General features: G+C 39.5%; 1 protein-coding gene across 5 annotated transcripts in view; it reads left to right on the plus strand.

Moving 5' to 3' along the window:
- CABIN1 (calcineurin binding protein 1) overlaps positions 1–15,565 on the plus strand; it is a 93,672-nt gene extending 78,107 nt beyond the window's left edge. For 4 of the 5 annotated variants that reach the window (XM_085238163.1, XM_085238165.1, XM_085238164.1 and 1 more), the window contains exons 35-38: positions 283–577; positions 11,233–11,397; positions 13,316–13,542; positions 14,183–15,565. In XM_085238163.1, coding sequence (XP_085094289.1) covers positions 283–577; positions 11,233–11,397; positions 13,316–13,542; positions 14,183–14,326 — 831 coding nt within the window. In that variant the 3' untranslated portion in view covers positions 14,327–15,565. The remainder of the gene's footprint in view (positions 1–282; positions 578–11,232; positions 11,398–13,315; positions 13,543–14,182) is intronic. The other variant, XM_085238168.1, reaches the window with a different exon arrangement.
- Positions 15,566–23,455: the final 7,890 nt, after the last annotated feature.

Here is a 23,455-nt window from a genome sequence, read left to right on the forward strand (position 1 = left end):
GATTTGTTAAGTAAAGCACTATAACTTTGAATATGAATAAATGCTCAATTGTTTGATAAATAGATTAAGGAACAGAAAAATCTGTAAAAAATGACATTTGGAGGTTCTCTATTTTATTTTGATAATAACGATTGATTTTATATTTGCTTTATATATATTTATAGTGTTTCCCGTGTACAAATAATTGAGCTGCCTGCAGGTGTCACTCAAACAGGTAGCACGTGCAGAATTACTGGCATGTATTTTCTCATGTCTGTCCCTACCCTCTTTTGTTTTACACAGTCCACAGCAGAAACACCCACAACCCCAAAGCATACGAAGGACAACAGAGAGAGCTTCTTCCCAGTAACACCAGCCACCCTGCATCCTGCCCCAGTGAATCCAGACACTGTGACTCCTGAAAATCTCCTGAGATTGAACGATCTGCATTCCAAATCCAAACCAGCCTCTTCCTCTTCATCGTCCTCCTCCTCAGCATCTTCTTCAGTGCCTCCATCCCAGGAGTCACACAGGGACACTGAACATCTCCGGAGTCAGAATGCAGAGACTGCTCCCAGCATGAGTGATCTTGCACGTGGTAAGTCTCAGGGAGGCAGAACATCTTGGCCTTCTCTGATTTGTTTGCAAAGGCCACATGGTGAGTCAGTGCTTGAGTTCTGATTCTGTCTCATTTTCTGATCACTAGACCATACTCAAAAGGCTGCACAAATAGAGGTTTTGTTTTGGGGTGCATGTATAAAACAGAGATTTTGTTTTGGGTTGCATGTATAAAATTAATACATCTTTTATTTACTAGGATACAGTAAAGAGCACTGAATGTAACTTGCGTATGAAATCATGGAATAGCAGCCTAAAAATAGAACTATGTTTAGATACATAATTTAAGTCTCTAGTGGCATTAAAGGGTTTGTTGTTTTTCTTCAAAGAGGTAAAGATAAACTTCTTCAAAATACCTCAAATGTTTTAAAAGTGATTGCAATTGAAATAGACTGGTGGATAGCCTACATCTGACTTGTAAGTGACTGATTAACATAATTAGATGCATAGATACCACAGCCACTTATATGTGTGTAGAGATAAATAATACTGTGAAAATTCCAAGCTTCTGCATGACTCATAAAGTTAGTATATCACCACCATTATGCTTCACATTTGAGAAAAGAAGTATTTGGCAGGACTGGAATGCTGGAAATATATTTATAGTCCTAGTATGGCTATGTGCAAGGTTAGGCTACAGAAAAGGATTGAAGAAGCAAAACAAATGTTATTTATTCTGTAGAAAGATGATGTGATGTGCTCAGGATGGTGTTATGTATTCGGTCCTATATAGATTGTCTAGATGACAAGAGTTAAATGAGAATGCCATCATGGCAGGCTGACACTGTTAGCAGTAATCAAAATCACTGTGCAAGGCAGTGTTGTTGCACTTCAGGAATGAAGTAAGATTAGCCCCAGTTAGCCCCAGACTTCTCCTGGGTGCCCAAAGACGCGGCTGTGCTTATCTGTGGGATGCTGTGCATATCAAGGTGGCAGAGCACCTGCTATAGCTTGTACTTTTTTCCATCCTTAGCAGGAACACTCTCTGAAAAAGCTTCTGCTACTTTTCGTGCTCACTCCATCTGCTCACTAGCTTGAACCTTAAACCTACTCAAAATGCCATAGGCAGGTTAATAAGAGCCCAGATAAAATTTTGAATGAAGCATTCACATACAGGTACTAGGGAACGTGGCATATGAGGATACAGTGGAAATAGTACCTATATTTGTTGGAATCAATGTTGCATAATATCATTTCATAATTAGCAGAGTGATCTACTCTGGATATTTTGTTAAAGTAATCTCGCTTTGTGACTTTTATTCATATACTTATGATTTTTTTTCCTCACATAAGCAGCCTTGGTGTCTAAATGCACATAGTCTTCTGAATTCATTGGCAGTGAAGAGCAGACGAGGGAGAAATCAGTTTTCCCAACTTGTTGGGCTTTGGGTACAGAATGACATTGAAATTTAATATCCTATATTAGGAGTTGCATTATAATAATCTATAATAATCTCCCTTTTCACAGAACTAGGGAGAAATCTGTCTTGAGAGGAAGAAGGAAAGGGGAATGATAAGGAAGGGAATGACTGAGTCAATGTGTAAAGCACATTTATTGTTGTTCTTATGTTGCTGAAGGAATGGTGTTGCAGGGTGTTGTAAGATATCTTGGCAGGCTTGTTCTGCAGGGATTCGCTCAGATTTGTGCCTAGAGAACGAAGAAGAAAATCCTCTAGATCATGCAGTTGCTGTGCATTTACGAAGGAGACTGGTAGGAATGACAGTGCAAATAAAGAGCTCTCACATTCTCTCAGTTTTCAAACAAAACTCATGAGCATTTCTGACGTGCTTTCCTCTCTGCAATTTCCCAGGCTGCCTTGCAGTGATTAGAACGTTTATTTTAATCTTTTGACTTCCTAGGCTTTGTTAAGGTGGGGAGGTTTCACATTGTTCTTTCTTCTTTTATGCTTTCTATACATCATCTTGGTTGAGGGAGATGGAAGAGCTAGCTGCCATAATTATAACCCCGAAACCATGCATCTGAAGATCAAGAGGCTCTCTCTGCAAAGCTCTGATTCCAGTGCGGGGTGTGTGTGTGTGTTGTATCTGGCTTTCTGCTCTCAGACTTACCTGACAGGTCATTTCTCTAGCTGAGAAAGATACCAATTACTGCTGTGTCCTTTCCTTTTCTTCTCTTTTAAATTCTCCTACCTTTGCTCCCACCTCCTTTAAAAAGGATTATTTCTAATTCAGTTTTACTCCTTTTTCATCTGCCTCTCATTAGCTCTGTTCCTGATTCAGAGTAATCTGTTTTCATCTTTTTTCTCTTCTCATTTTTGTGACCTCCTCTTCTATCTGTCTGTTTGTTTCTGTGAGAATATTGCACGTCAGAGTATTAGTTGCTATCATTTTCTGTGCCTTCACCTAGAAAAAGTAATGGCTTTAAAATCAAAAGTATTCACTCATTTCTTTTGTGAATGTTTTAGTGGGATTTTATGTCTAATATAACTAGCTAGGGCAGAATACAGCATGATGAAATTCAGCATCAAAGTAATAGGAGTGGTAGTTTTGATATGAGAGGTTCCTGCAGGTAGGCATAACTGTATGTGAGACTCTGGAAATGTGAGTATTTTGACGCAGCCTGTAGTTTTTTCTGGGGAAAGTAAATAGGGTAATCAGGATAAACCCTCTCCAGTGCGTCACATTGCTCTGTTGATACACTGTTCTAAATTGTTGGAAAGTCATGACTTTTTCATTTTTGTTGTCCTTATCCAAATAATGATTCTTATAAGGGATGGACAGGAAAACTTTCATATCCTATTTTTGAAGGTTTGTTTACTTGGAATTAATACCTGTTTTGCTTAAAAGAATCAACTCAGCAAATTGTCATTTAAATTAAAGGTAGAAGAGTAGCAATTTTCCCCTTCCTCCATTAAATTCATGTGCACTGAATTCACGAAGCACTAAATGTTTTGATGGAAAACCAGGAAGTTCATGATATAGGTGTCTGGGCTTAGAAATTCAGAGCTAAGGAAGACTACCAGTTCTTTCTGTAGTGTGCAGGGAAGCCGCAGCCCATAAGCCATGTAAGTACTTTGCTGTAATTTCAGATGTTTCTTATGCAGGCACAGCAGGGCAGTAGAGGTTTGAATGTTTTTCAACCTGTAGAACTTTCAGACTACAACAAACGAGCTTGTGAAGAAAGTTGCATGAAAGGGTAAACAGCAGTGTTGTTGCAGTGAGAAATGAATTTCAATTGCTTTAATTTTGTTTAACCTTATTTTAGCTATGGAATGCAATTCAAACTTTCGGTTTGAAAGGACCTGCAGTAGTTCAATCTGATTTATGATCAGTCTCTTCCACTGTTTTTTTTTCTGCTGAATTCAAAATTGTGCATTAGAGTACAGAGCCGATCTCAACAAGTAGCTCAAAAAAGCTGAAACACAGAAAATGTTATAGACTGACCATAGGCCTGGGGCCTCACGTGAGCTTCATTTCACACTGCTCTTCCAGCAGTTACCTGCTGTAAGGATTTTCTTGTATGTGCATGTCCTTTGACTCGATGATCTTGTATCAACTTGACTTCTGTTATTTCCTCCTTTGTTTTCCATGTTGGCAGCTTTCTACCTCCGTTCCCCAGGCTGTTTTCCTCCGGGGCTTTAAAGATCTCACCTTTAAGCACTTGTAACCTCATGCCTGTTGTAGCATCCTTGAGTGGAAGTCATCTGTTAGTGACTGTAGGGCTGCTAATAGAAATCAACCAGGCAGACCTCAGCCAGCTCTGCATTGTCTCTGTGCTCTCTTTCTGCATCTGCCTCCTGTGCTGGCATTGGCATTCTCACTTCCTCCTATCTGATCCTTCCTTTTCATGAAGCTTTTTATTTTTCACAGTGGATGTGCTCTGAAAACAACTTCACCACTGAATGTCAGCAGGGGTTTTCCTGTTTGTGAATGACTCTTTAATTCCCTTTTGCCTGATGCTTAGGCAGTTCCAGTCAGCTGTGTCTTCTCCTCTTCCCTTTGGAAGTAACTGATTCAGTTTGCTATTGCAACAAATTCATTTCAGAAAAGTTTTTCACTACACTTAATGCCTATTTCTAATCTTTACCCTTTGGGTTGTTTGTTCTTTTTGTTTGGTGGATTTTGTTTAATTTTGTTTATTCAATCCAATATTGTGCAGAATTGAAATTAAAATTGTTGTTGGTTGTATGTACCCCTGTTAATCAGTAAGAACAATTAGGGCAGGAACAACAGCTTCCAAACTGGCCTGTGAGGTGATGGTAAGAAGCCTGGTGCAGAGTGTGGGCTGGGCAGGCTTGGGGTCAGAGAGAAATCCTGGAAATCCTGGGAAAGCTCTGCCATATGGATATTTGCACTAACAGAGAAGATGTCTTCTGGAGACCACAAAGATTTGGAAAAGAACATGGTAATGATGCTATATTGTTGCAGTATGTTTCAGTTGCACTAGTTTTAGATCGCTGCCAGCAGAATGAATGTTTTACACACTGCTGCACAAATGAAGACTGAAGAGAGATGTAGTTATAAGCCTACTGCACAGGTTTTGCATTTACAGATTTCTTAGGAAAATTCTTTTGAAATAGTATAATGAAACTCACCTGTTCTAAGAGCTGCTTTTGCCCAGTTGTATTGTGTTTAATTTGGCTGTCAGGTCAGAGGAGGATGAAAAATACTAGCAGAGGAAGAAGGGGCTTATGGTTTTTGTTGAATAATCAGTCTATACAATTCACAAGGAGCAGACCACAGATGAGTGACTTACTGTCCACAGGTACTGTGTGTGATGCTCTGAAATGATGTACTCTTGCTAAATCCAGTAGTAAAACACAACTATCAATTAACTATTTCTTATAATGCCATTTGAAAGTTCACATAATTGCATACAAAACTGTTATCTCTTTGATCTAGGCCCACTGATGTTTTTTTTTTATTGAAGGTGTTGGGGATTATTGCTATGTTGTTTGTTTTGGTTTGGGCTTTTAACAAAGAGAGAAGGAAAGTTACTACTGAACTTGAGAGCGTATCTTTACCAGCACGTCCTGCATCTCTAGGAAGCTTGAGAGCAGCAGGAAGTGTTCTCTGGACACGAGAATTGCACTGGCAGCACTGTTAGCCTGCCCCAGCATGGCTTTTCCATACCAGGGGCCTGGAAGCCTGGGAGTTACTGTGGGCTGGGGGCTATTCCCAAGAAGCAATTTCAGAGCAACCACCTGTTTTTTTACTACCATCAGTGCTGTCCTGTCACAGCTGACCTTGGCATTAGGGAGGAGCGTTGGGTATGTCTGATACCACTGTCTAATAGCCAGGACCACAGTTATAAATACAGCAGTATGCCATCTTATTACAGTGCCAACTTCTGTTCACCAGACTGTTTGAATTTATTTCATTTCAGGGAGCCGTAGAACTTGTGCTGCACAGCTTTCTGCTTCCAAAATTACTCTGGTGCTTAATTTTAACACATGGCTTTGTGTGTCAGCTTTGAATGTAATTTCCTGAATTTGGCATTTCAAGTCAAATTCTTATCTCTGCAGCTATGACTTCGTTGTTTGTTGTTGTGTGATTGTGTTTTGTTATTTTTAGAAATAAACATCATGGCAGGAAAGTGGGAATTAATATGGAGAAGGTAAATGTGTAAGGAAAAGAGTATACTTACTATACGCCTTGGTGAACTGACTGCTGCCTGCTGTGGTGTATGGTGTAGCACCTCATCACAAATGCAGTTACTTGATGGCTCTGTTGCTTCTGTGGGTCAGCATTCTTAACCGAGCTGCGTTCAGCTGAACCAACCTGTGTTCCAGCGCAGTCTTTCCATTGACTTGGTAGCACAGTGTATGAGGAAACTCTGAGCTCTTGCAAATTCAAGCTTTCCATGCCCTTTTGCAACTGCTGTATGGGAAAAAAACTGTATTAAATTCCAAGCACGCCAGAGGGTGAGGCAGATGGAATATTGAAAATTAATTGTTTACACATTAGCGCTATTCTTTGGAGGTGTGGTAGGATATTGACTTCATCGTGTCAGGGAGCGACAGATTAGGTGCATTTCCATCAACATACAAATATCCACCTGTATGGTAAATGGGTGACACAAGTACCTGCGTAGCCATTTAAATATAAAGTAAATCCTTTGTCACTGGGACAAATAAAGCATGTATTTCTTGGTGTCTGCAGGCACACAGAATGCAGTCGTTACTCTTTTGAAGTGGTTGGAGGGCAAGGTGGTACAGATCTGCTAAATCATAGTCATGTATTCTCAGGCTTTTTGTCTGACACACAGAAGTGCTGGGGAAGGTGCTTTGCAGAGGGGTGAAGCCAAGAGGCACAACCAGTTTGTGTAAGCCCTTGAAGCTCTTCTCTGTTCATTTCTCCAAGCATGCTCTTCTGAAATCGTGTTGGTGTTCTGTTCTGGAGTTCAAAGCTCAGTTCCTTCCTTTTCCCCATAATGAAATGATGCTTTGTGCACGCGCCGTGAGTTGCTTGTAGCCTTTCACATATCTGTGCTTTAATACTTCACACCACCTCCCTCAGCAACTGGAAGGCATTTTTCCAGGTGCCAGTCACATTTTCTGGGCTTGTCTTCCAGCCCTCACGTAATAGGTTGAGTGCATGACTAAAGGGTTTCTCGAAAACCCAGCTAAAATGTTTTATAACACTGGGATGTTAATGTCTCCTTATAGCTGACAGCAGAAGGAAATTGAGCAATGAAGTGCAGGGCACAGCACACAGACAGCAGAGCAGCTGCTTGCTGTTACAGTGCGGCTGCTTTTAAACTTTCTCCACATCTGCAAATTGCCGAGTGAATATTTTCATACAGACACGTCCAAATAGGACATAAATTGTCGTCTGACTATAATAAAGGTGGGGGAGTTGTATAATCTCTGTGTTTATAGTGTAGGGATGTATGTATATACTGTATTCTCTGTCTAAAGAGGCAGCGAGAGAATATTAACTGTGATGAAGTCATGAACCCAGCGCCCGCTATAGGCATCTGCAAACACTGGTTGCCCTGGCAACAAGTGGAAAGAGGTTGGAGAGGAAAGCTGGAGTAGGTTGTTGCATTGAATTGTTTTCAGCTTGTTTCTTCCTCACTAAAGCAGGGAGATGTTGAGAGGTATGATGTCCTTCTTTCTATGCGTATACTATTTTATATGTATTTAGACAGCTGTCGGGAAAGGGAAGGCTGACAAAAATACTTATAATTCAGCTCGGTTGGAGATGAACTTTTCCATGTAAATATTCATATGCATTGCAAATCCGTGGGTTTTCTCTATGCTTTTTTGTGTGTTGCGTTACGAGGTGAGAGTGCAGAACCTGTCCCATCTTCAGCCTGGAGACCAACGCATATTACATCTTCCCAAACTGGTTTTGTTTTAACCTGGGATTGTAGAGCTAACGTTGGAAAGCCTGCAAGAACAGTGCAAGTACTGCGTATGTATTACCAAAAGATTTCTTAACTGAGATTAAATCCGAGCTTCAGAACACCTTTGGATTGTGCTGTAGTTATATTCTTGTGCTCTTGCACTTGTGAAGAATTTTGTGGCTCATGAGTTAGTGAAGTCTTTCCCTCCCTGGGGAAAGTTTTTATTAGGAAAAACTAGGACGTTATGTTCGGGGCTGTGGCAGCATTGTCCACATGGTAAATACCAAGAGATACTCTTCGGAAATCTGTTGCAGACAAATGACAGGAGATTCAGCTGTGTGTTGCTTCCTGATTATCCTTCTGCCTTTTGCCCTGTTTCTCTGTAATGAAAAAAGATGTATTTGTGCACTGTATTGAAGTAGTGATAGTGCAAATTATAGACACTTGGAACAGCCAGATCTTATTAAAAAAATTTAAAAAATGTATTTTTCTCATTAACTTAATGTTTAACTTAGAAATAATGCCATGAAAGCGACTGTTACCACAAAAACAAATTTGCACAGTCATAAAAGAATAAAGTGTATCACCCAATCAGGGGATAAAATTCAGTCACTGTGTATTTGGCACCTGACAATGAAGGATTCATTACCAGGCAGTGGCTCTGGATGTACTGAGAGATGCAGCCTGATAGAATATTAACAAGTGCTGTTTCTAGAAGTGTAGTAATAGAAATACATGCTTGGTGTGCCAAAGTCCTGCCCTTTCATTTCCATTCACTTCTAGATGAAAAAGGGCTGACACACCGTTTTGTTCTAATTAAATCTAGTTTTACTACGCTACAAATCGATACCTTCAAAAGTAAGAAAAGCAAATATGATGTAAAAGATGGAGATTTGTGTGAGAAGCTGCTGCCTCGTAAAAGAAAGTAGACTTGTATCAGTCTTGCAGCGTCTGGTTAGAAATACACTGCTCAAAAGAGCTTTGTCAGGGGGCATAATTTAGTTAAGTAAAGCTCAGCAAATCAGCTTAAGCAGTGATATATCTTATAATTAAACAAAGATTATAATCAACATAAGAGGTAGAGTTTAGTCATTAAACAATAATGCAAATCAGAGCTTTTATTCTGAATGGTGAACTATTAAGTCCCCAGTGTAATTTAGCAGTTGAGTACATAGGAAATAGTTCTCAGTTAGCAGTGTAGTTAAAGCTACAGGATCTCCACTTGATACGGCTTTGTATTTGCCAAATGAATTGGTGTTTTGTCTCCTTGGTTAACAAGTGGATAAGGAAGGTTCTGTTGGTACTTACCCTAGATTCTTTAGACTCTGAGCCTGTAGCGATGGAGTAAGCAAAACAGAGTTGCTGTCTTAGCTGCCTTGCAGGATGATCTGAAGACATCATTTTCATCTTGCTTTTCTTCAGAGGTTGGTGTAATGCTCTGTCTTCCCACCGAGTATCTTGTAGCCATTTCAGTGCGGCAGTCTGGGTTTAGACTCCGTTTGTTGTCAGCTGCTTGGGGTGTAGTGGGATGTGTGTTTATTGGCTTTGGGCCACATGAGGGCTGATCCTTCTTCATATGGTCCCTTGTATTTCTCAGCACGCAGTTAAATCATGCCTGTCTTATGTAAAGAGCAGGCACGTACATAGAGTCATCTTCAGCCTCTCTTCTGTTTCACAAACAAGGAAACAATGAGTTAGAATTCTCCTAATCCAGATTCCTGTTGTTTTATTGCTTCCTTCTCTGTCCTTTTAAGCTGAATTGGTCAGATGCAACTATTTTTTCCTACTGTCAGGACCATGTTTTGTGCAGGAAAGAGAATGAGAACTGTTCTTCTGCACTAGACCGTTCCATTTTGTGCTTGATAGAGAGTGGAACATCACAGAACAGAGGCTGCTGTGATTTGTGCTGTAGTGTGTGACCTTTCCTTTTTGGGAACTATAGGAGAATTCTCTGCAAGCAAACTCATTTATCCTAAGGCTTGTATTGGCTGCCAGCTACCAGTTTAGACAATGGGTTCTTTTATTTTACCAATGAAAATTAGTGAATGAAAGAGCTGAACAGCCTGCTTTGGTAAGCTTTTTTGATGCAAATTATTCAAGAACCCTAGAAATACAATGCATTTAAAAAGTTGTATCTTTCAAACTGCATCTGCCTGACTTCCACCAAGCTCTTTCAAGAATTTCAATTTTAACTCTACAATGGTGAAGTGTTTTCAACGCATAGGGAGTTTGGGGTGGAGAGCAGTTTTCCAATGAGGAAAAGTTGAAAAATAATCCCTTTTAAGTCATTTTGCAGATAAAATCCTAAATTAAATTAGAATGTGGACATATGAGGATTTTAGAGAAGTTAGGCTGTGAATATATATTGCATCTCCTTGTCTGCAGTAGCTGCCTGTGTACAACTTACCCCGTGCTAATGTAAGATAATTCATATTTGTCTGAGCAGCCCTTTGTTGTTGAAGGATGTCTTCATTTCTGTGAGAGAATGAGAGCTTGTTTGTGTACCTATAGCCTTGAAATGCTAGCTGTTTCACTCTGCCCTTCCCAGAAAGGGCTGTCATTAGTAGCTCATAGTAGTTCAGTGAAAATGACTCCTGCTAGGTACAGCATGTAGCCCTGTGTGTAAGAAAAGCAGGTACAGCGGATACATAATGATGAGACTGTGCTCATACACACTAGGATATGAGTTGTAAAGATCCCAAATTCTGGAGTAGCAGAAGGTGGGAACATTAGATTACTTTTTTGGGCTGATTGAGTCAGCCTATCACTGAAAACTGAGCATTTTACATAGCTTCATATTGATTAAATAAAGAAGAAAAATAGAATAGATTTGGCCCTGTTGCTGGATGTTCACAGTAATTAATCTTTCTTAGCAATGAGCTCCACTTCAGTCTAGCTTGTGCCCATGATTGCAGATCAGAGAGACCCATCGATCACACATCTCATCATTAAGGGCGATGGATTTTGTTTTGAATGTATGGCAAGTGATCACCCCTTGTGTCTGCAAAGGTTAATGGTCAGTTGCATGAATTTGTTTCTTGCAGAGGTAACAACATGCTGTAGAACAGATTTTTTTCTTCACCTTTTTAAAGAACATTTTTTAAGAATTTGAACTGATGGCAGCAAGTATAAAAAAGTTGTGATTGCCATCTTAGCTCCCTAGTATTTAATTATGCTCAATCATTTTATAGTTAAGAAATTAAGATTAAAAAAAAAAAAATTCCACAGCAACTTCCACCAGGTGGTTAGACAGCAGAAGGACTGAGGCTTAGGAAAGAGATCAGCATGTCTGTTAATCTGTGAATTATCTTTCATTAATAAAGAGGACGAAGAGCTTGAAGTGCCTTTGGAGGGTCTTGGATTTCAGCAACAGGAGTCACGGCTTTGTCAGCAGATGAAAATGGCTACTGTTGCACCATCATCAGAGCCTGTTTGTTGGCAAGTGGAATCAGTGACCAGCACAAATTCGGGACATGTTTGTACCCAAGGTAGGAGCTTTTTGTGCTTCGGTGCTGAAAATTTGTTCTTCTTTGAGTATCAGTCTGCAGAGATTGATTGATTAGATATGCATTAGTTGTGATGCATGTTACAGAGCTTTTCTGCTGCTTGTCTTCCAGTAAAGTATTTCAGAGTATAGAGGCATTCTTGGCTATGTCACGGCTTCTTGGAGAAGTTCCTTGTAGCCCTTAATGGTTATTCTTTTTGGTGCATGACTCACATACCAAGTACCATAGCAGCAAAGCCAAATAAAAAAACCTCCCAGTACCAGGCTATTGTGCTATGTAGGTTGAGCTTCTTTGAAAGTCGAACTTTTCTTTTAATTGAAATCTTAACACAGGGCGATATGACAACACTCGATTGTTCTGTTGGAATGTTTAGCAGAAGGAAATGATTTTTTGTGATAATCAGACTGAGTCAAATTAACATAAAAAGCAGCATTACAACAGTTAATGCTTTCTATCCCTCCTCTGCCCCCTTTCCAAGAGAAGTAGGAGTTGATATTTAGACTGGAAAAATGTAAAATTTGTATTTTTCAGACAGGCATAAACATAGATATTCATGTTCAGGGTATCTCTCTTTTTTTCTTATTTGTGAGAGTCAGATTATCTTCTGTCTGATTACTGCAGTGTTTCTGGTACTCTGCTCTGAGCTGATTGTCTCCAAATGGAGATGGGTCACTGACCTTGTTGGAAAGCTTCATCTGTTGTGGCAGTTCTTACATTCTTGTATACTGCTGAGAACATACAATTCAATTTCACATCCCTTAGTAGTCAGTGTAATGTTTATTTTTCAGGATAGCATCAGGGATCTGGCATTTTATTTTGCCATGTTTAGGTAGCTTTGTCAATTCCAGAAGCCTTCAAAGAAGGATTTAACAAGACTGAATAAAAAAAAATGTATTAAATGTATTAAAACACCTGTTATTATTATGCATCTGGGATAATCTGTTTTCATTCATACAACTTTAAAAAAAAATCCACTTGAAGCATCATTATTAGTAAAATATCAATAAATTTATGCTAAATTCTCAGTTTTTAATGTGAAAGCATTGTTCCTGCTGATTATTGTTGCATATGTATTGTTTTGTGATAGTGCCTAAGAAAGGGCCAGATCCTTCTTTGCCTCATGAGATGAGCCCTTTCTTAGCAACCTTGGCTGGTAAAGACAGCAAGCATTGCTGAGGAGTATGTAGAGATTACATGATGGTGCTAATCAGTGTGATGCAGTAACATGAGCACACCAAAGATCTGGCTTCTTTGCTGACATTATGCCTAAAATTTTTTATGACAGAATTTGAAGAGAGTAATGAGGAAGTGTTGACAGATATTACTATGTATTTTTCTTAATTTGTGAGGACAGTAGTGGAAACTACAAAGGCCTTGTTTGAAAACGTAGCCAACTGATGGGGGATCTTGACAATATGAATTGATAGGAAATAGGAGCTGACATTTCAATTACTAAAAAGACAACTCTATAGTGGAGGAAGTTTATAAAAGACTTAAGTAAAACTAAGTAGCTTTATTTGGTGCATTACAGAATGGGGAACCAGTTAGAGAATGCAAAGGTAAGATGATTGCATCTGCAGTGAGTGGGAAAATGGTATTTGGGGGAGCCTTTAATCTAGATGTTGGTGGGCCAGTGCAGTACTACCACTTTAATGCTTGGTTTAAATAGACTGAGTTTCTGCTGCCCAGAAAGATTTTTTAAAATTATTATTGAATTCCAGTTGCCATTATAGAATCTTCAGGCGCTTTGTTCTTCTGTTTCTGAATCATAATTAAAGCAGAACTTGAAGAAAGACCTTTTGAGCTAGCCATATGTCTGACAATCAACTGCTCGCTCTTCTTTGACATCTGAAATCCTACATAGCTTCCTAACATGTTTTTCTTATTATTTTCTGTTTAGCCTCCAGTTCCAAGCCTGAACTCAGCTCCAGTTCACAGACTTTGGGAAGTCAGCAGAACAAGACAGATGGCACCCGAGTAAAAACTCGCGTTCTGCCCAACATGCCAAAGCTTTTCATACCTTCATCTGTCACCAAATTTCCACCTGAGATCACTGTCACTCCACCCACTCCCACCCTCCTTTCTCCAAAGGGCAGCATTTCAGAAGAGACCAAGCAAAAATTAAAGGTAATAAAAGGGAAACAGTAATTTTTTGGCTTATTGTTTTTATCTTAATTCGCCCCTCAATAAAATACTCGTGCGAAAGGAGCAACTGTTCCTGTCCCCAGTTCATAAGCAGAAGTAGCATAAATAGGGGAAGACCTATGCCTGTCACTGCTCAAGAGGCATTTGGATAATGCCCTTAATAATATGCTCTAACTTTTGTCAGCCCTGATGTAGTCAGACAGTTGGACTTGGTGATCTTTGTATGTCACTTCCAGCAGAACTATTCTATTTTGTTCTAAGAAGCTAGCTATTACTAACAAGATTCAGTTTTTAAGAAGTGGTGAAATTCCTGCCATGGGTGGCATCAGAGCTATCCTAGTCTGTTTCCCTTTCTTGGGAATTAAACAGAATTATCAAAATGTGTGAGGGAGTTAGTGCAGCAATTGCAATTCTTCCATTAGTGAAAGCTACCAGAATAGTGACTATGGGGAAACCTACTGGTTAATGTTAAGTAGTTTCACATTAGGTTGCCATATCTTTTATGGAAGTAAGAGGGCTTTGGAATGTGACGGAATAGCAACCAGTTGGCTTTTATCCCTGTGATCATGGGTTTATCCTGATTATTTAGCAATATATTCTCTCTCTCTCTTTTTGGGATCAGTCTGCTATTTTGTCTGCTCAGTCCGCAGCGAATGTAAAGAAGGAGAGCCTTTGTCAGCCAGCTTTGGAAATCTTAGAGACCTCAAGCCAGGAGTCCTCACTGGAAAGTGATACTGATGAAGATGATGACTACATGGACATATGAATGAATTCTGGCCATCATCAACACCAACCATATAACCATTCTTGTTGCCAACATCTCTGGCAGTCCAAACATCCTCGTTGGCATTGCTCACCATTTAATCTGCATCGTGTTCTTCACTTTCATTACCTTTGTTACCACCACTACCACTTGTATTGCCTTCAAAATCTTCGCCATTCTCCCCATCATGGTGCTTAACAGAAGAAAAACGATTGTTTACCAGGCAGTTAATTCATTTGGACCACACCGTCACCTTTAACTTCAGTAAATGCAAGGATTTTTTTTTTTTTTAGCTGCAACTGGCATCTCTGTACTGTTTTTGCTTCTTCAACCAGAGCCTTGGGATTCAATCCAATAGCTCTTTTCTATATCGTTTTCTTCCTTTTAGTTGTCTTTTTACATTTTTGCCATTAGTTAAGTTTTTCTCCCAATAATTCAACAGTGGAATCTCTGTCTGGTCTTGCCATGATTAGTCTAGCTCCTTTCAAGGTGAATGGAGTAGAAAAAGTTTGCTGAGCTGGTAGAGGATTTAATTTTATTAAGAAAGTCTGTTGTGGGGTGAAAAGGGTGAGCGGACAGGCTGTCAGCTGCTTGGCACAGTTGTGTGCTTTGCTGGAATTTGTCTTGGTGTCAGTAGGCAAAGAACCAGCTTATCTAGGCAGACAGAGGGCTTGGCCTCCTGTTTGTGCTCATTTCACACCAATGTAAGGTCCAGCAGAAATTACCAACCTGAATGTTGGCTTAACGAACTGATCTTTCCAGAATTGTCTTACAGTCCTTTCTCTTCTAATGCCTTGGACAAGCATTTTGAACTGGGGGCTAGATGATATTTTTATGGTGGTATTGAAAAAGACTTAAGATTTCAGTACCGTTTCAGTAATGTCTGTTTTTTACAGAATGACATGAAAAGGTGTTTTTTATCTATCTGCAGAGGGACTGCTCACAGTTATTTATATGAGAAAATAATGGTAACAAAGATCTTTTTTTTTTTTTACTGAATATTACCTTTGTAAAATAATGAATGCAATCCATGCAAAAAAAACCTACGTCACACTATATATACACACACGTGCTCACACATACATATATATGTCTGTGTACATATATATATGTATGTATTTGAAAAAAGGAAATGCATACAGCTTGCCATGTTGGATTTCTTTGTGTTTGAGGGAGGTGGTTTTCTGTAAAATGCAGAGCTTTGTATAAACTTTTGTTTTTTTCTAATAAAGCTGAAATGTACCTACTGCTTCCTCTATTCATCTGAGAGGGCAAGGTGCCATGGTTCTGGCAAATGTTCTGCTCCTCCCTTCCTTTTGGAGAGAGGGTAATGGAGGAAGGGGGTGGGAGAAATCCTCTTTCTTTTCTGAAGACTTCCAGAAATCTTAGGATGGATTTGGTCTTGAGTGACCCTGAGCCGAGTCAGGCAGTGCTGCCAAGAATGCATGCAGTGGGCTCACTTCTCTACTGAGACATGATCTGAATTCTTTTTCGTCTGAATGTCTTTGAATACTGATGAACGTAGGGAAGAAGACACGGTGAATATGATGACATGGGAAGAATACTTCAATGTACAGCCCAGCATTAAATCTGTTTTTGCAGTGGTCATTCATTTGCTGTAAGAATAATGAATGGATCCTAGATAAAAAGAAGCATTGTCAAACAACATACTGCAACTTTATTCTCATACTCAGTGTCTTTGTTTTGAACAAAATGTAATTTGTAGGGAAGTGAGTGTTTCCATCTTGAGCGTGTTAGCAGTTGCTCCTGTGACTTGTTCACTTACTGCAAGTGATAGGTGAGCTGGATGCAAATGATGTGGGGAAGATGCAAAAGATGTGGGGAAGGGTAACTGAATGGTAAAAGCAAATGGGTGTTTTCAGCAGTAATGTGTTTTCAGTGTTTGTTTGCTCGTTAATTTGCTGTAAGTTACTGTAAACACGATGTATAGCATATTGTGTAGTCGTTGAACGGTTATTGCCTAAGGTAGCATTAGAAAATCAGGAATTACATTTGCTGTTGCAGAAGATAGCATGGAAAAAATAGAAATCAGCTTTTTTAAGAGCAATGGAAGACAACATGGATACCTCGTTCTAAGTAGTTCTCTTTCACTCAAATTAAGTACATTTACTGACTAACGTACATTCGTCAAAGTGTAAGGCTAACACTGTGATGATGTTTAAATTCATAGGTCTGTGCTTCCAGCATTGGTTTGAGGTATGAAGACTGAACATTTGATTGTCTTAAATGAATTTGCCCATTGAAAATGATAGTTTTTCTTTATTCTTCTAAACATTTTGCTTTTTTCTCCCTCCCAGTGCTTCTTAATATGCATGATCTTGTTCTTTCTTTGATTTCTAGTCCTTCTTTTTTGAGAAGGTTTAATGTTTTGTTGAAGAAAAATTAGAACAGCAAGTGAAGCTGTTCAAGTCAACTAAAGAGCTGATGAATGTTGTTGATCTACTCTTAAATTTTTGTCATCCTATATTCAAAAGTTTTATCTGATTTTCTCTTTTTTAAATCTTGTATTCCCATTATGTGTCAGGTAGCTGGAGGGCTTTTTGTCAATCTCAAGTTACTGAGATTGCCATGACTGTACAAGCCACCTCCTTCAGATCTTGTTCTTCTGCCAGTGGCTAATTGGTGTGTTGTTTGACGTGACAGGGCATCTTCCACAATGGGAATTACTGCTGATCTGTGCTAAAGGAGCCATTCATTTTGTTTATGTGAAATTGTAAAATGGCTTGGATTGGAAGGGACCTCGAGGATCATCACGTTCCAAACAATCTGCTGCAGGTGGGGTTGCCAACCACTAGGTCAAACACTAGATCAGGTTGAACAAGACCCCATCCAGCCTGGCCTTGAACACCTCCAGGAATGAGGCATCCACACTCTGGGCAACCTTTTTCAGCATTTCAGCGCTCTCTCAGTGAAAAACTTCCCCTGATGTCTAATCTAAATCTTCTTTCCTTGAGCCTGAAATCATTTCCCTTGTCCTGTCACTAACTACCCATTTAAAAAGTTGATTTTCCTCCTGTTTATAAACTCCCTTTAAATATTGGAAGGCCGTAATGAGGTCTCCCCACAGCCTTCTCTTCTCTAGGCTGAACAAGCCCAGCTCCCTCAGCCTGTCTTCATAGGAGAGGTGTTCCAGACCTCAGATAATCTTTGTGGCCCTCCTCTGCATCCTCTCTAACAGCTCCACATCTTTCCTGTGTTGGGACCCTGGACCTGGACACTACTCCAGATGGAGCCTCACAGAGCAGAGAAGAGAGGGGCAATCACCTCCCTTGCTCTGCTGGCCATCCCTCTTCTGATGCAGCCCATAGGAACCATATTCTGGAGAGAAGATGCCAAGATGCTTGGATGCACTGCATACGTAACATATGTTTGTCTCAAGCACACTGCCTAAAGTTATTTTGGAGAAAGATCTTCAAATCCTATGCAAACAGAAATATTCACTTAATATAGCACCCTCTGAAGCCTGACAGTTTAGTTTTGTGAAATTTTCAAGGGAAAAAAAAAACAGCCTTATTGTAAAACTGCAATGAATTAGTGATGAGTTGAGTAATTTCTTTGATTTCAATCTAATTCTAGTTGTTTTAGCTTGACATCCAAGCACAGGCAAGATCAGACTTCTAACTCCTTCCCTTCAGTATTGCAGATCAAATGTAAACACCACAGCTATCTGCAGGATTTACTGGATAACCACTGCTTCTGAAATTTGTGTTCCCAGATGTCTTTGTGATGTTGTGCCAGACAAATAAATGGCTGCTACTGAAGTATACTGCTCCTGTATATATATATATGTGTGTGTGTGTGTGTGTATAGTTGTTTTTTTCCTGTGAGGCTGAAGGGAAAAGCATGTCTGGTGCCTAAAGGAAACATAAAGGTAAGTTCTGTGTTAAGTTTAAGAAGCTGTTTTTGTCACATGCAGCCAAAAGTCTATTATAGGTTAGTGCTCTAACATTGGAAGACCTTTAAAGATAGAAATGTTTGCTAAATAAAATACATCATCCAACTGAAAATTCATTTTTGTCCAGAACACTTGCAGCTAGAAAACTGAGCAGATTTGCAGGTGCTGTGGTTAGAAACAATTTCCCACAGAAACAGATACAGAAAGAAAAAGCAGTTTTCTTATTACCTGCTTCCTGCATGATGGTTTTTGTTTTCTTATTTTATCATAATAAGTCTTGTGTGTGTATCAGTGAAGTGACTGTCTTTTTCAGGTCAGTCTAGAATTGTAAGCTTCAGTGCATCCTAAATCATCTACAGACCAACTAGGTGGGAGCAGGGGAAGGCTTTTACTTCTCTTCTTCCTTCTTCCTTCTTCTTTTTTTTTTTTTGCCAGTAATTAATTTAAAATCAAATCCTGTTGGCTACTGACAACCCAACCATTGAGACATCTGGGCAGACAGCAAGGAAACGTTTGTTTTAAAAAGTGGGGGAAAAAAACAATTTCACTCAGATGTTGAGAGTAACTTGTGTATGGTTGTTATGTTCCCTGTGCTGTTATTGGGCACTGGTTTTACACACAGTAAGGAAACTTGCACTGATTGGTTTTCTTAAGGCATGTAGCACCATGTTTCATTTCCTGGCACAAGAACTGCATAATTTGCAGATGATTGAGAGCATCAGGAATTTCTGACATGGGGACTGGTGTGGTTTTTAAAAATCATTATTTATTTATTTGGGGTGGGGTTTTCTTTTGTTTGTTTCATTTTGTTTTTAATTAGAGTGAAGTTTTCTCATGAATAATGAAATTAATATCTTTTGCATCCAAAATAAGCACCGTATGGTCAGGGAGAAAGGGACCAGGAAAAGATGAGGAAGGCATGGCAGCAGAAGCTGGAGACAAAATGGACTGACTGGCAGCAGAGGAGCTAGGTGAGACAAGAACAACTCTTATTACCGAGGGTGGGATCACGCTGTCGTGGAATTCAACACCCTGCTTTTGGTATTGGTGATGATATTTTTGAGGATGATGGGAGAACCAATGGCATATGCAGCTTGCATGCAGCTCCACACAAAGTGCATAGTTCATTCAGGCACTGACAGTCTTTAAGGAGAAGGGTGGCAAAGAAAGTAAGCTGGGACACTCAGAAGAAAAGGTAGCAAGCATAATTCTTAGTTATGTAAAACTGGAATGAAAGAGCCTTGTTCCTGTCTCTGAAGACAATGGTAAGAGCCTTAGTGTAGATGCTGAGTGCCAGCTGCCATCTTTCTCTAAGGGAGTAGGAAGACACAAAGGCAGTTCTGAAGCCTGTGTTACTGTTTTGGAAGTAAGTCTGGGGCACTTGTGCTGCAGGCTGCACTAGCCCAAATTAAGCCTTTGTGAGAGCTGCCCTGTGGCACAGTACAGCAGCGTTGCAAAGGGACACAGAACAGATCTGAGCTTTGTTGGCTTCTGGAGAACGATTTACTCACCTGTGTTACTGTTCTGTGGGAACCTTGCTCTGGATTTCTTTTGACCACTGCTGACCTTTAGGAAGAATCAGTCTTAGAGCACATATATACAGAACGCAAATGCTCACTTTTTATTTTTTGCTGCACTACCCACAAGCCTTCTATATAGCAAGCATATGAGCTGTTTGCCATGCCTTCATTTCCATGCCTGCAGAGGCTCAGATGCAACCTCACGGCGCCGTAAGTATGGATGCAAAAGCACTTTCCTGTATATTAACTCCAGAATATTTTCTGTCCTATGAGTGGATTTATCCCTCATAAAATGTTGTGTGTGAATTAAAACAAGACACGTGGCAGGCCTGGCTGGAAGGCCATCCAAGGGTAGCAGGGCATCTCTATAGACGTGCCCAGCGTTTGTCCTGTGCTGCTCAGAAGTTACACTTGCTGCTGTCTTAGCGCTAGAGGGTGCCCTAGGACAGGGAAAAAATAAAGGAAGGATCTGTCCTTAAATTTCTGAGAAACGGATTTACATTGCTGGTTTTGACCTTAGGTGCTTCCAGGGCCTTCCACAGTTCTACTAACCCATATGTCCTCTTTGTACATGTATTGTCTGATTCCAAGCAAAGGAACGGAGAATCCTCATAATTTTAGAGTATCCTGTCTCTCATTCGTGATCATTGCAAAAACAACCCACCACCAATAATACTGATAATACAGTTAGCAAAAAACACCCAGAAAGGTTCATGCTCACTGTGTTACTAATATGACAACTCTAGCATGAAAACAGATGCACTCTGTGCTTTCTTTTCATATTAAATCTGTTGGTTTCCTATTTTTTTCCCTTATAAAAAACCTACTGGGTATTTCTCATTATCTTAACATTCAGTACACTATATCAAGAAGAAAAGAATATCTTTTGATAGTTTTGTGCTAAAAGGCTCAAGTAGTGCTTTTAGCTTTATCATACTCAGTCCTGATTAATTTCACCTGGTTCATTACAGTAGCATGGGGTTTGTGTCACTGTAACCAGCACCTGGGGGTAAGTGATAAATGTGTAGCTCAGATCTGTAAACTGTTTTGAGTTAGTTTCATGAAAGCAAATCTTAATTAAGGGCAAAAGCTCATGTGAGAATGAGGAAAGAAATATGGAGCTTTTAAGCTTGAAAAAATCTGGTGTAACGATCTCTGTTACCTAAAGCAGTCAGGAGTTGAGATCAAGCACTATAGTCGTCTTGCAGAGGTGTGCATGAAATAGGACAGAGAGATGTAACTGGGGCTGACTGACTGCAGAATCAGAAAAACAATCTTCTACCATGGGGAAAAGGAAAATCACACTTCTGCCCGCATTTAGGAGCTATCTGTGCAACTAAATGATTGTATATATATCTTAGTACAAAAGCATTCAATTATGTAATCCCAGTGGGAGGAATACTTCACAATGTCTAAGCACATTGTCATATTAAAGGAAACTGCCTGTCTAAAGCTAAGTCAACAAATGTGTTAAAAAGCAGCTTTTGCTGTGAGATCAGTCACTGATACCCCTTCCACTTCTTTCTCAGCCTATTTTTTCTCTCCCTTTTCAAAGACCCAGTAAATTAAAGAATAAATTGAATCTAAATCAGTAAACATAGAAGCATATGGGAAGCAAACTGGAATGGGATTAACTTTATTTTAGTTAGTAATATTATTCTGGCTACAACAGTAAGGTCAGGGGTCAGTTTTTTAAACATAGTACTTCCTGTGTGAATACTTAATTCTTAATGTATAACTGCAGTTAGCTTAAGAACCTGTCTGTGTATTCACTTTCTTTTCTTTTTACTTGTTAAAGGTTTTTACCAGATATGGAGGGCTGTTCACAAGAAATGATTTACAACTGAGTTCAATTTGCAGATAGGCATCGCATGAGTCATTATCTAATGTTGCACTGAACACATACTGTTCAACAATAATTAGAAAGGATAATGTATGAACAGCAAAGCCTCCTTCTTTACAAGAGAATCAGAGAACACTTCTAATAGAAGTCACACTGGAAATAAAGTTTCCTTAAGTTATACACCCAAATGCTTAAACAGAGTAATTTTCTCATCTAAATGTGTGCTTCTAATACAGTGTTACTCCTTCAGTACTGTTGCAGTGATCATTTTCATTTTCTCTTAAGAGCTGAACTAGATGTATTCTCAAAGAATAGTTAATTTGTTAATTGAATCAACATGTAAAAGCACAGTGCTATTTGAATGTTGAAAAGCTTTGGTTTGAATATGAAAATGTGTCAGATAGGAATGTCTAGGTTTACATTAGATCTCCATCAGATTGAAGTGGGTGAGAAAAATATTAAGGTTTAGAAATTAATAGTGAAATTGATTGAGCTTGCAACATCAATTTGCAGTGCTCAAGTAGTCAGTTCAAGTTCAAACAAGAGTGCTGCTATGGCTCTCCCAATAGATATCGCTGCTGGAAACACTTCCCATACTCAACAGCAGATGGGCTTTCCTGGGACCACAACAAAGCATCTGATGTGTTGTCTTACAGCAAGTAGTGATGCTACAAGATGGTATTTCAGTCTGGCTTTCATGAACGTAATAACGGCTTGGAATTACGTGTTGAAGTATTGCTGCAAATAGAAGTTAAAGAGCTTTAAATTGGTAACATGGATGCCATTACCTTTTGCTTGAAAGAGCACAACCTCTGGTCGTTTAAATCCCTCGATGTCGACTGCTGCCTGCCCCATGGCTTCAGATACGTCCCCATTCAGCTGGGCTGACAGGTGCTTAGCCAGCCTGAGCCCTGCAGCTCTCCCTCTGCAGGACATGGGCTGACTTGGGCTGAGCTCCACGGACGTGTATTGGCAGCTGTTAGGAGGCAGACACAAGGTCCTTTAACAACTGCACATAATTCACATGACTGCTCTGGAAATATTATTATCTAAATTAATGAGTTCACTTTCAGATAACTGAAAATTGAACTGGAATGTGAGACAAATAGTATGTTCAAATATGCATTGCCATAACACCCTGCATTTACCCCTTTAAACAGAGAGCTTTGTTCAATTTCAGTGAAAATCAAAATATTTACAACAGTATTAAAGCACTCCACTTGTACGTGTGGTCATGCTTCAGCAATAACTCAGATACAAAGGCAGCACAGTGCATCAACTGCAAAGGCAGCATCAACTGCTGTGTTATCTGAAGACAAATGGAAAAGTAGCTGCAAAGAATATGAAAATATTCTTAACGTATTTGATGAAACATGAAAAGAGATGATACTTCCAAATCCAAAGAATCTGCTGGGGAAAATGAAAAGAGGAGGAGGAGAATATTTTGTCTGATTCAGCCATGTACTTAAATATAATTCCAGTTGATTTCAGTGAAGATAGCAAAGATTATCATCAGCTTCTGTTTGTCCATCAGTTTACTCTGTAAACTCCAAAGCTTTACAGAGGCATTTCTGCAGGTAGAATTTCCCTTGAAAACAGGTGCTTTAGAATGAACAGACTTCGCTTCCTTAGCACTGGCAACTCAAAAGTTTACAGTTGCCTGCTGAAAAATGCCAAACAAAAATGGAAATGTACGTGCTGATTAAAACAGAAATCAGCCCCAGTGAAATATGTGGGAAAATGAGTGCCTACGAAGAAGAGGACGGAGTGTGGTAGGGTGTGTAAATAAAAAGGGCAATGGAACATGAGGTTTTGGTAACAAATCAATCCGAATAAACAGGAACAAGCTATGA

The sequence above is a fragment of the Meleagris gallopavo genome, chromosome 17 (assembly GCF_905368555.1).
Source record: "Meleagris gallopavo chromosome 17, MGAL_WU_HG_1.1, whole genome shotgun sequence".
NCBI classification, from domain to species: domain Eukaryota; kingdom Metazoa; phylum Chordata; class Aves; order Galliformes; family Phasianidae; genus Meleagris; species Meleagris gallopavo.